Source organism: Cololabis saira, chromosome 5, assembly GCF_033807715.1.
Source record: "Cololabis saira isolate AMF1-May2022 chromosome 5, fColSai1.1, whole genome shotgun sequence".
NCBI classification, from domain to species: Eukaryota; Metazoa; Chordata; class Actinopteri; order Beloniformes; family Belonidae; genus Cololabis; species Cololabis saira.
In genome coordinates, this window is record NC_084591.1 from 11,459,137 (window position 1) to 11,472,207 (window position 13,071).

General features: G+C 39.8%; 1 protein-coding gene across 1 annotated transcript; it reads right to left on the reverse strand.

Moving 5' to 3' along the window:
- Positions 1-820: 820 nt before the first annotated feature.
- On the reverse strand, positions 821-9,710 carry LOC133444597 (carboxypeptidase A1-like). Its single transcript, XM_061722445.1, has 11 exons — positions 9,614-9,710; positions 6,531-6,612; positions 6,308-6,442; positions 6,072-6,173; positions 5,378-5,479; positions 5,201-5,302; positions 5,004-5,114; positions 4,755-4,845; positions 2,469-2,668; positions 2,282-2,366; positions 821-1,134 (listed from the first exon to the last, which is right to left on the reverse strand). The coding sequence occupies exons 1-11, from the start codon at positions 9,691-9,693 to the stop codon at positions 947-949; spliced, it is 1,278 nt and encodes a 425-aa protein (XP_061578429.1). The 5' UTR covers positions 9,694-9,710; the 3' UTR covers positions 821-946.
- Between the last annotated feature and the right edge of the window lie 3,361 nt (positions 9,711-13,071).

Here is a 13,071-nt window from a genome sequence, read left to right on the forward strand (position 1 = left end):
TTTCCCCCAAATGAGCAATAAGGGAATTGATTAAGAACTGAATGGTAAGCAGAATCGAAAATGGAATTGGAATCGTAAAAATCTTATAAATTCCCATCGCTAGTCATTATTCCAGTTACCGTATGCACAGGACTAATGTTCCCAGGGATTTAAAATATCAGGACCTGAAATCTTTCATCTGCTCCCCAACTCAAGCTCACGTTCATCTGTCCTCTTTATCCAGTCCCAACCAGTGTACCGACCTTCATTCATTCCTCTGAGGTCCTACCAACCTGTGTTCCTGCCCCTTGATCTCACCACCATACCATGGCACTGCCGCCGCCATGCTTCACTGTGGGCCAGAACTGATGGGCCTGTGTTCGTTGCTCCAGATAAATGTCTGAGAACAACATTTATTCAGCTTTTATCTCTCAATGGTTTAGTCCTGGTGATTACTGGCTTATCCTCACTGGGCCGACAAAGTCGTCAGCATCGTGGATTTGTTGAGAAGGCTGGAGGAGTTGGACCAATCAGGAAACACGAGGGCCATATCGGTTGTTCATCAACCTTTACATCCTGAAAGCTCCGGAGGAAACAGAGAATAAACTTATATTTTGGGTTCTGTTTAGATAGATTTAGGGCATCTGTGAACTATTCCAGAGTTTTATGTAATTTTTAAGTAATTTTTCTTTTAAGGATGATAATAAATTGAGATTTTGTTCTGACTAATGACGGTGAAAGAAACTTTAAACCTCATTCTTTTAATTCAACTCGGCTCAGAAAACCATCAATGCCCAAAGAGAAATGATCTGAAATCCACATAAATGTTTATTTGTTTGCAGAAGACATTACTTCACATTTCCAACTCCAACAAAACAAAGAAGACACAACTTACTTATATGACCCAATTAAAAGAACATTCTTGCATTTTAAAGTTGAAGCTTAAAACAAACGCTGAAGGAAAACATCAGTACGGGTTCTTGTAGGTGTGGTCCACGATGGCCATCACGGCCAGCCACGTCTCCTGGGCCGTGGGGACGATCTGATTGGCCGGCAGGAGGAAGCCGTGGCGGCCGGTGTCCCTCAGCTCGAAGGTGTACGAGTACTTGATGCCCTGGTCGTACGTCCAGTCAACGGTGCCGCCGCTGGATTGGTCTGCAAAGAAAACAAATACAAATGTTGCAAGAAATAAAATCTAAAAAAGCCAAATTAAGGATACCGATACGCTCCAGCAAGTGTTGTTTATGTTGCTTTTTTGGCGCTTTTCCACTAGTACCTACTCAGCTCGGCTCTCCTCCACTTAGTTTGCTGCTTTCCCACTAGGGGTCTAACGTGTCGAGTAGATACTTTTCTGTAACTACTCTACCGAGGTTCTAAGCGGCTGAGTCGGCTGTATCTGACATCATCACACTACAGGCCACCGATTGGTCGGGGGGTTGGAGTCAGATGTCTGAGGCCCCGTTTACACGGAGCAAAAACGGTGGCGTTTTCATGCGTTTTGGCCGTTCGTTTACACGAAAACGAAGCTCAAAGTCACCAAAAACGATAATTTCTGAAAACAGAACGTCACTTTATGCAACAGAAACATCACCAACATCATGTGCACGACCTGTGTTTACAATTTAATTGGCCACCGTCAATATTTTCTTGTATTTTACCTGTCACACTTAAAAGTAACTCCACTTCTCTGTCACTCCAAACGAAAGACTCTCGTTCATCTTGGAAGTAACTGGCAGTCAAGGCTGATTTATGGTTCCGCGTTACACCAACGCAGAGCTTAAGCCTGTTTGGTGATCCAACTCTGAGGTGCAGATGTTCATAAACCTGGTGGCTGAGGAGAGAATTAAAAAGGGATCTAGACCGGAGTTAAGGAACGACCAGATCTACCAGGAGCTCTGTCACCTCATAGCTGCTCGAGGCTACCAACGGACTTTTCAGCAGCGCAGAGACAAACTAAAAAACATTTAAAAGCTGCTTGAAGCTTCTTTAACTCTCATTTTTTAACTTGATATCGAACACAAGCCACAGACCCAGCAGCACATCTATCATCTCCTCCAGGTTCTACATCTTTAGTGTTGTTGTCTTCTTCGTTTAGATCACACAATCAAATACGTCACAGCAGCTTCACTCCAACCTCCTACTTCTGCTCCAGGTGCTGAATTGTTATGGAAAAGAAACCAGGCCAAGTTGAGATGAGTAGAGCCGAGTAGGTGGTAGTGGAAAAGTGCCATAAATGTGAACTTAGCAGCGTTGAGATGAGTACTCATCCAGTAAGGATTAGTTGTACCAGTGTGTAACTCACAGATGGTGTTGATGATGCTGCCGTATCTGTAGCGAGTCCTGTACAAGGAGGCCAGGCTGGTGACGGCTCTCTGAGCCAGTCTCCGCTGTCAGAAACAGATCAACTCCATGACGTTTCATCTCTTAATCCTTCAAACGTGCGTTCAGATAACTCACAAGACGTGTCAGAGAGGGTTTTTGTTTAATACCAGCTCTGCCTGGTCCCTGGCGGGGGTCCTGGTGTAGCCGTAGGGGTACAGCAGCATCTGGGAGTAGGAGTGGATGGAGATGAAGGCCTTGATGTCGCCATGGGACCGAACAAAGTCCATGATGGACTTGACCTCGGACTCGGAGTGAGGACTGGGTCCACGGTAGGTCTGTGAGCAGGGGTTGCTGCTGGAACCGGGTCCTGTGGTGGTGGCAGAAGAACAGACAGGAAGTGACGGTAAAAACAACCTCGAAACGTGGCTGGGTAACTTGTTTTCTTTTGTTTTAACAGATTTGGTCGCTCTTCATCTTCTATCAACATAAAATAATTCAAATTGTTAGTAAAGAAACATCTCTTGAATAGATACATATAAAACTTATTCAATTATTCTTAAATATATAAATAAATAATGTAGATAGTATATGGGTATGTGTACATATATATGTATATATATATATATATATATATATATATATATATATATATATATATATATATATATATATATATATGTATATAATATATACATTGCTAAAATTTGTTGATGTTATTAAATGTATGAATATGTATAGTTTTTATTTATATCTAAATGTTAAACTGAATGACTTTTTATTTATATATTTATTTATATATATTTTATATATTATATATATATTTTGCTATTTTGCTACCTCTTTAGGTTTGCTTTAAATTTTTTGTTGTAATGTACTGTGTATTATGTGTCGGACCCCAGGAGGAATAGCTGCAGTTTTGCTGTACCTAATGGGGATCCAAATAAAACTATAAACTATAAAACTATGAACTATAAACTTGATTTCCTACATCAAAGCTTGTTTACAGATTTTCCTTCCTTCATTCATCCCAGATCGTCTCAGCTGAACTGATTTTGGATTATTGGGGAGGCTACGTCATTGAACACAGCGCTCTCACAAAATAGTGCGTTTCCAGAAGTTGGGATTTCTCTGAAGTTTCAACCGGAATGCCGCCTCAAGGCAGAACCTGGAAAGTCTTGGAAACACCACCCAGCGCGGGATTTGGCTGCAACTAGTGTTGTTTTTGGCAGCTTGATTCAATGTTAGTTTTAGTCTAGTCTTTGGATCCAGCTGTCATTTTAGTTTTTATTAGTTTTAGTCACGTTCATTTTCATTTTAGTCGTGTCAAGTTTCAGTCGACTAAAAGTCTGAGCATTTTAGTCTTCTTTAAAGGAGCTTGAGGCCGGATTGTGGCAAGATTTATGAAAAAATGTGTATACATTTTAAGTTTTCTAGTAATAATGTCAGATGAAGCGTTCCAAACCCAAAAGAATGAGCCCTCTAGCGTATCTCTCCGTTGCCTTGAACAGGCTGTGTGCTGCAAAATGTGCTGCAATTCGGTCCCGATTTTCCCGCGCTGGGCTGTGGATGTGACGTCACATGACGCTGCATGTGCGTTCTCCCTGTTCTCCCGTGCCGGCTTCGCTGTTGGCTGCAGTACCCCCAATGGCCGTCGTGGTGAAGGGTGGCGCTAGAGAGTTTCATTTCTTAAAAGGAGCCTCAAGCTCCTTTAAGTCAGAATTGTCCAGGACCATTTTAGTCTAGTTTTAGTCAAAGATTGCATTTAGCCAAAACCATTTTACAATTCAAACAAGGTTATCTTATTATTATATTATTGTTACCTTATAGACTCAACAATACATTCATTCCAGATACAGAAGACTCTTATTTAAGTTTACAACATATTTATTTTTCCGCATTTCTCCCCGTCTTTTTGTTTTTCGATGACACATTGGGTTTTCTTTTCCACGTCTATGTAGGAAAGTGTATCCAAAGATGGCTCTTCTTTTTCTTCTTCTCCAGTCCCAGAGAAGATCCCCGCGTTTCTCTACGTAACTTTGTTTTTAATGGACGTGAACCTAGAGCTCTGCGTTAATGGCATTAACATTTCGTCTCGTTTTGGTCAACGAAAATAAAGATACATTTTAGCGGAGTTTTTATTTCGTAATCTACATTTGAGTCTCATTATATTCGTATACGATATTGCATTATATATTTAATTATCGTTATCATCACATGACCAGCATTTTCATTGCGTCTCGTCTCGTTTTCCTCAGGTGATAAAGGTTCATTGACGATGATATTTGGTCCTATTTTTCATTAACGAAAGCAACTTTAGCTGCGACTTAAATCAACAAAGTAAGTAATAAGTTACTAGATTGCTTTTAAGTGCTAAACGCCGCGTACAGAGTTGTTATGAGGTAGTATTGGCAACAATAGCAACAGCCTGTCCCACATTTGACAAGATTCATTACCTCCGAAACCCGTGTCCCAGTTCCTGTTGGGATCCACCCCAACACACCGGGATCTACGGTCGGGCTTTCTGGTCTTACGCCACAGCCGGTTCTGGAAAACAACCATATAAAAGGTTTAATTTAATCCTGAGTGGTAATAAAACTTTACTTTCAGAAAAAAAGATGCACAACTAATCAAAAACGAGCTCTCGTAAGACCGAAGCCCTGAATATAAAAGGCTGGTCAAATGTGTATCCCTGACGGTCTCACGGTGGTGTGGGTGTACTGATAGCCGTCAGGGTTGGCCACAATCTCCAGGAAGATGTCCATGTTGTTGAGGATCACAGTGAGTGCGGGGTCACGGCCATAATCGCTCACAATCTATGCAAAGAACATGATGACGGCACAGGAGGTTAAAGGTCAGTCGCAGCAGAGACGGAGAATTCAAACCAAACAAATCAAAGCACCTTCTTGGCGAACCAGGTGCCGCTGGCCTGACTGACCCACTCCCTGGCGTGGATCCCAGTGTTGATCCAGATGGAGGGACGGTTGGTTCCACCAGTGCTGAACTAAGAGAAAGGGAATCAAAATAATAATAAGAAAAAAGACTAATAAGAAAAAAACAATAAAATTGATTGTCTTACCTTGAGCACATTGAGGGGGCGGCCCTCGAAACTCTGACCGATCGACGTTTTGCTGACCAGTTTGCGATTCTCCGCCACCAGCATGTCCTGGAAACTGTAGATCTGTAGCAGACAGAGAGTAAAGTCTGGATGCATGAATATCACCTTAGAAAACATAATTCAACAATTTTGACATTAAGGTGTTGTTGTTTGTCACAGAATGAGTCATGGTGCTCCACAGGGTTCTGTACTCGGGCCATTATTTTTCCCTCTGTACAAAGTATGTATCCATATTTTAAATGCAGTCAGTTCATTTTTATTTAAACAGCACCTTTCAAACACAACAGCAATTCAAAGTGCTTTAGAGAAATATAAAAAAATACAACAACAGATGACAAATAAGGGTAAATTCCAGTTAAAACGATGAAAAAATACGTAAAAGTAGCACAAGTGTAGTTGAACTAGTAAGGCTAAAAAATAATACGCTTTTTGAAAAGGAAAGGTTTGAAGTTTCAACTTAAAAGCTGTGATGGAGTCAGCGTCATTTGGCTAATTTGCTGTTATTATGAAGTCTGCAACAAGCAAATGTTAAGAATATATAAGTGCAACCATTGTTGGTACATTAATTTCACAGAATGATCCTAAACTGTTAAGCTGAACTTGTTTATGATCCTTTTGCTGAACAAGGGCAGCCGGAGGAGACGGATGCACGAACCTCACTGAGGTTGTGGTATCTGGAGTAGTCGAACTGGTCCGTGGTCCTGGGCTGAACAACACGACCTGCGTCCAGCTCCTTCTGCTCCTCATCCAGTAACGCCTGCAGAAAAAACCTGACTGAGTCAAAAACTCAAAATCCGGCATGAGAAGTGACACAATCACCACAAGCGGCACCACTCTTCCTGTTAAGGCCTGGACTGGAGCCGCCGGGCATCTCCAGGCGTCATACCATACCTGCAGGTCTTCAATCATGGTGGAGTATCTGATGTTTTGGCTCTCCAAGTAACTTTTGACAAACTGTAGACTTTGGAAGGGAACTCTGACGTCCACAGGAGAATATATGTCTGTCACCCCCCTCCAGAAGTCCAGCTGGAGGAACACACATGCAACAAAGAACGTGGAACACGTCTCTCCTATTTTAAAAGACATATATTAATATTTATAGGCGATAAGTGACCTCAGACTCCATCGTGTCCTCCAGGTCTTTGATGAGCCAAAGCTGAGCGTCATTCTTTGGGAGGATCCGAAGCACCTGATGGCTGCGGAAATATGGACCACAGAGTTTTAGAGTTGTTACTTGGGAGATCTGAAGACATTTCAAAAGCCAGAATCAAAAAGGGACCGACAAGATTTGCCCGACTATTACTAATATCCTGTAAATGTTAAACAACGATGCATCTCAGTGACAGGAGTTAATCTGTGGAACAGCTTAGATACAGAAATGAAAATGTGTAGCACGTTATTACCATTCAAAATGACCTATAAATACAAAATTATTAATACATACTGTATAAAACAAGGGTATAATAAGATAAGATAAGATAAGATAAGATAAGATAATCCTTTATTATTCCCTCAATGGGGAAACTCCTGTGTTAGCCGCAGTACACTGAACATATACACACACACACACACACACACACACACACACACACACACACACACACACACACACACACACACACACACACACACATACGCATGCGGGGAAGGGGGTAAAAAATTTAAAAAGGTAAAAAGATATATATAATTAAAAAATATGGACAGTATATACACAATACACAATATACAGTGGAGATAAAAAATATAAGATAAAAAAAAATAGTGCAAAAGAAGAAAAACAGTGCAAAAAAGCAGGTAAAATGAGTGTGAGGTAGACAGATATTGCACATATGGTTATTGCACGTTATTATTGCATGTTATTATTGTCCGTTAGCTACTACAATACACGTAGGCATGTACCTGTGGACATGTGTATGCATATGTGTGTATGTGTATGTATGTATGTATGTATGTATGTATGTATGTATGTATGTATGTATGTATGTATGTATGTATGTATGTATGTATGTATGTATGTATGTATGTATGTATGTATGTATGTATGTATGTATGTATGTATGTATGTATGTATGCGTGTATATATATATATATATCTATATATATCTATATATATATATATATATATATATATATATATATATATATATATCTATATATATATATAGATATATATATATATATATATATATATATATATATATATATATATATATATATATATATATATATATATATATATATATGGAGACGTTTGAACCTGATGCCTTTCCATTTGTTGTTAAAAGTGCTTTTATGTTGCTAAAGAGCTAAAATAATCTGTCACATTCCCGAACACGACATGAGACAACGGGATCTTTTGCAACCATCCGAGGAACCTGATGTCTGCAGAGTGAAGACCACAACGTTTTACAATCTTTTACTGAGCAAGAGGTGGAGGTTTCTCAAGGTTGGCTGCTTCTGCTTCTGTGGGAAATGCTGATGAGAAATCTTCAGTTGCCATGAGTCTTGTGGTTAATTCTGGGCACTTTTATAACTTTTACTCCTTGGTTGGACAAAAAAACCTTAAAACATAACTTACACTAAAAGCTTAAGAACATCCTCAGAAACTAATCCTGCATATGAAATCTTTTTATGAAATATTCACTATTATCCATTCTTAAACTTAAGGTTTTTCACTCATGCTTGTTTGTGCATAGGTTTATCAATAGAAAACAAGATCTTCCTGTCACTTTTCGAACATCTGGTCATCAATTTAATATCGCTGAAGTCAACATTATCTTTTACCTCCTTCAGAAAGTTCTTAAAAAACACATCTTATTCTGTCTTAACCTTCAATGTCTTCATCTTTAATGTAATCCAGACCTTGTATCCATGTTCTCTTTTACATTTATATTTATCATTTTTTTCATTTGTTGTACATTATCTTTGTTATTTCATCACAGTTGTTGATGGGAGTGGAACTCTGTACTTCGGGCTTCGAAGTACAGAGTAAATGAAATGAAATGAAAATGAAATGACTGGGTGTTCAAATAAACAACCAGCATAACAACAATTAATAGAAAGGGATCTAACTGGCTCTTGTCTGTTAAATCTGTTCATATGAGGTTTCCACAGGTAAGAAAAAGAAAAAGCCTGACGGCGCATATTCAATGATTGCAAAATTCACAATTCTGACCTTTTTTACAAGCCTTTAAAATATACAACAGCACAAAGTGAAGATATATAAACACATATAAAACAAACATGGATACAAAATTCAAATTTCAAAAAAGAGCAATAAGAATTGTAAATAAAGCAGCTTTTAGAGAATCAACAAACCCACTCTTCATCAAACTGAGAACACTCAAATTTAAGGATCTGGTCGACTTCAAAACTATATAAATCATGCACAAAGCGAATCAGCATCAGTCACAATCAATCACAAAACATCCAGAAGTTGTTTCAAATAAAAGAAAATAAACACAATCTCAGGGGAATATGTAATTTCAAAAAACAGCATGTACGAACAAACATCAAAACCCGTTACGTATCAGTGATGGGAGTTAATCTGTGGAACAACTGCAAAGATGAAATGAAATCATGCAAATCACCAAGTAAGGTTAAACAAATCTTTAAAATCAATACTCTTAATGGATACAAAATGGAAATGGACACATGAACTGAGAGCCAATGACCAAAGTGCCTTGCTCAGCTGAACCACCTTTTCTTTCTCTTTTATGCTTTTCTTTTGGAATTCTGTGAAATGAAGAAATTGTAAAAACAGAACATTAGAAGAGGTAGGACTAGAAAGGCTTTTTGAAACTTCATCCTACACCCTTTCAAACAGGAAATATTTATCTACATATAGATTTGTCTCTTTAATTTGTTTTGCTTATGGTTTTTTTGGTATATACATTTTATGTATTCTGATTATTTTTTGTTTTAACCTGTTTGAATAAATAAATAATAAAAAAAAGATAGAAAACATAATGTGTCATCAGACCTCACCTAAGTTTTATACTGAGGTAGTTGGAGACAAGATGTACTGGATCAGTATATTTTACAAATATGTACGTGCACGGCTCTGTGCAAGATCTAACGGGTTAAAAACGTTTCCAAAATCCACCTGGGAGAGTCTGCACTGCTTTACAGAGTCCAAATCATCTCCACTCAGATCAATAACGTGCAGCAGTAAGAGGTTCCGGGGGGCCGACTCACCCCTCAAACGCCTCCTTGCTCAGACCTGCCACCAGCAGAGCAGCCAGCGCCAGCAGCCTCCTCGTCATCTCCACCGTCATCTCCAGGCAGCAGCAGGACCAGACAGGCTCTCCAGGGCGAGGGTGGCAGCTCGAGTTTCACTCCAGAGCTGGAAGAGTTGCATCATGTAGCCTGACGTGGTGCAGCCTTCCCTCTTCTGCTTAAATCTGACTGCTCTTCTCGTGCCGTTTCTGCTTTCAGAGAAGGATCCCCGCCTGCCTGTTTCCTTCCTTGCGACTCTCTTCTGTGTATAACGGTTCCCTTGGTGCAATAATCCAGTCTGTCCTCTGCAGTTCACCGTTGGCTTTGGAGGCAGTTTTTCTTTGCTGAGGCCGTCACTGTGATGAAAAATGAAATCTGACCTCCAGCTGCGGCGTTGAGCTCTGCAAACCTGTTCAAAACACACATGTTAGTTCCTCTCTGGGCATGTAAACCTCACTGATATCCGTCTCTGATTCTGGCTGACGAAGCTTTCTCTACATCTACATACCTGCGTTTATGGACTTTCAGAAGACCGTCTCAAAGTTTCGACCTTTATCTGCTTCATCCATCCCAACTCCATCTCTGATGGAGATCTGTGTCCAGTAGTCAAGTCCAAGTTACTTCTGTCACGTTTAAAATCAAACTGAGAGGCATCCATCATCATTATCACCGGTTTCAGCACCAACAGCAAACCTCCAGAGAATCCAGAGTAGGGATGGGAATCGAAAACCGGTTCTTGTTGAGAACCGGTTCCCAATGAACCGGTTGCCTTTTTTGCAAACGGTTCCCTTATCAATTCCAGAGGGCACGAATGACGTCACCACGCATGTTGCGCAGTTACGCAACGTGTGCATTCGTGCCCAACAGGAAAACATGGCAACAAAGCGGCATAAACGCTCGAAAGTTTGGTTACATTTTACCAAAAAGGATGACGACACGGCGACTTGCAATACTTGCAATGTGAACATTTTAACAAAGGGAGGAAACACTAGCAACATGCAAAAGTATTTGCATACACAGAATAACTTTTAATGAATGTCGCGTGTTTGATCTGTTCCGAGTCCAGAGACTAGAGTGAATATTCCAACCTAGCAGCAGCGACAACGTTAGCCAGTCCTCTGCTGTTAATACTGTAACTAACAAACTAACACTGCCTATAATGTTAGCGCCATTTGCCTTATTGTAAAAACTGCTATTACTGACTACTAACATTAAATGAATCGCTTCTCATGCATTACATTTAGATGACCATGATGAGAGACGTGAGCTGTGTCCCAATTCAGGGGCTGCGTCCTTCGAGGGCTGGATTTGAAGGCCGATTACGTCACAGCGGCGCGCCGAAGGCTGTCCCATTTCGATTACTCCTTCAAATGCAGCCTTCTTTTCCCGCTGTTTGAAGGATCCATCCGCGAATCCCAAGATTCATTGCGCACAGTCAGAAAAATATTTAACAATGGCAGACGGAGAAGCGGGAAGCGGGAGAAGCGGAGAAAATTATACAATGAACATACAGCACCTGCCGGCGCCGGCGGACACGCCTCTCTTCCTCCTCCAACAAAATGAAAAACAAAAATAAAAACAAAACTTCTGGCTCCATTTCTTTTTTTTTGGTTCTTTCTTTCTTTTCTATCGTGTTTTCTTGCTTTCTTTCTGTCTATCTTGCTGTCTGTCTATCTTTCTTTCTTTCTACTTGGTTTAGTGACGTAGGACAAGGGCGGGAACAGCTGGTGACGCAACCAGGAAATCCCCCACAGGCTAGACCGTCTCATTTCACTAGCGTCCGTCCAGCCTTCGGTATGGCCTTCGCGGTCTTCGAAGGCGTGGCCTACGAAGACCGCGTCCTCAGAAGGACGCAGCCCCTGAATTGGGACACAGCTACAGTCTGGCTCAGAGGCTGCAGTACTAGCTCCAATCTACCGCTAGCTTCTCCTTTCATCAAGGCAGAGAAGAGTTTCCAAATGAGAATCGATAAAGAATCGAATCGTTAAAACAGAATCGATAATGCAATTGGAATTTTAAAAATCGTATCAATTCCCATCCCTAATCCAGAGCGTCTGCCGCCACACTTCGCGCAGCTCGTCTGTCACAGTTTGTTTCGGTTCCGGTTTTATTTTGAAACCTGTGTCTTTGGGTTTCAATTTTGTCTTGACTTCCCTTGTTCATATCATGTTATGATAACAACAATAATGTCACTACCCAATTTTAATCATACTCCCCGTCTGGATGCCTTTTATTTGACATAACACTGCAGAATATGGTGTTAATGCTGGCTGTTTAAAGCTCTGAGCCAGGAGTATAAATCATAATGTTTATCCAGTAAAACACTTGATGCACAGCTTTTACAGCTCCATCAGTTGACATTATTTTCTTATAATAAGATTTGATGCCTTTTCTCGGACATATATTAATTTTTCTTTTTTGTACTGCACAGTATATTATATCTTTAGACTGCTGATTGGAAAACACAAGAAATGTTTTTAATGTACAGTTTAAATTATCCATAGCCATAATAACAACAATAAAAGCAACTGAATTTCAAATAAATAAATAAATAAATAATGAAGCTGTTGCTGATGGAGAATATATATTTTTTTAATTATTATTGGTTTTGACACTTTGAAGCTACATGTTCGTCTTCCTTTTTACAAATGTATGTGTTGAAAATATTATCTGTTTAAACATGTTTAACATGTTTAAAAAAAAGAGTGTTAAAAGAGTGCAGGTACGGAGGAACATTATCTAATATTATTAGATATTATTATTATGACAGGTTTGGGGGGGGCTGACATCTCAGCTGAACAGAAACCATTTCAAATCTGAACTGAAGTAGGTTCATCCACATCGCCATCTAGTGGCAACTGGGTCAGAAAAAATACACAAAACAGAGAATAAATATGTAAATATAAAGACACAAGACATCATTCAAAAGTCTATTTTTCATCTTTGTTTATTTACTTAATTTGTATTCACGTTTTTGTAAATTAAACTATGTATTGTATCTGTGTGATTCATTGTTTTATGTTTTTTTTTTTAATTAATCCTCTTTGTCATTATTTACATCTATTTTTTATATATGTTGCTAATATGGTGAATTTATTTCCAAGTTTGGTGCAGAAAAGCTGCGTTTGTTGCTCTGGGAGTTATTGCAACTCGACTGTCTGATGAAAAGCTCTGCTTGACTCAACATGCTGCAGCTTTGATCGAGGCTCTGAAAGGTTCCTGAAAGGAGACGGGACTGAAGGACCTTCATCCGTCAGACTCCTCTGATAAAGTTTTCGGATCAGGCCCTGACTGCTGAGGGAATTCCCATGATGCCTCTAGATGCCTCTGGAAGCAGGCATCCCTGAGCCGGTCTCTCGTCTGTACCATGAAAGGTTTGGTTGGTCTTTTATTTACAGTATGACTTCTGTTTGTTGTTTGGCTGATTTGGTTTCAGA

Excerpts from the sequence above, each read along its gene's own strand:
- LOC133444597 (XM_061722445.1), bottom strand. The coding sequence starts at position 9,693 with ATGACGGTGGAGATGACGAGGAGGCTGCTGGCGCTGGCTGCTCTGCTG. Across the intron at positions 6,174-6,307 it reads CCATGATTGAAGACCTGCAG|GCGTTACTGGATGAGGAGCA; the intron begins GTATGGTATGAC and ends TTTTTTCTGCAG. Across the intron at positions 5,303-5,377 it reads GCCCCCTCAATGTGCTCAAG|TTCAGCACTGGTGGAACCAA; the intron begins GTAAGACAATCA and ends CCTTTCTCTTAG.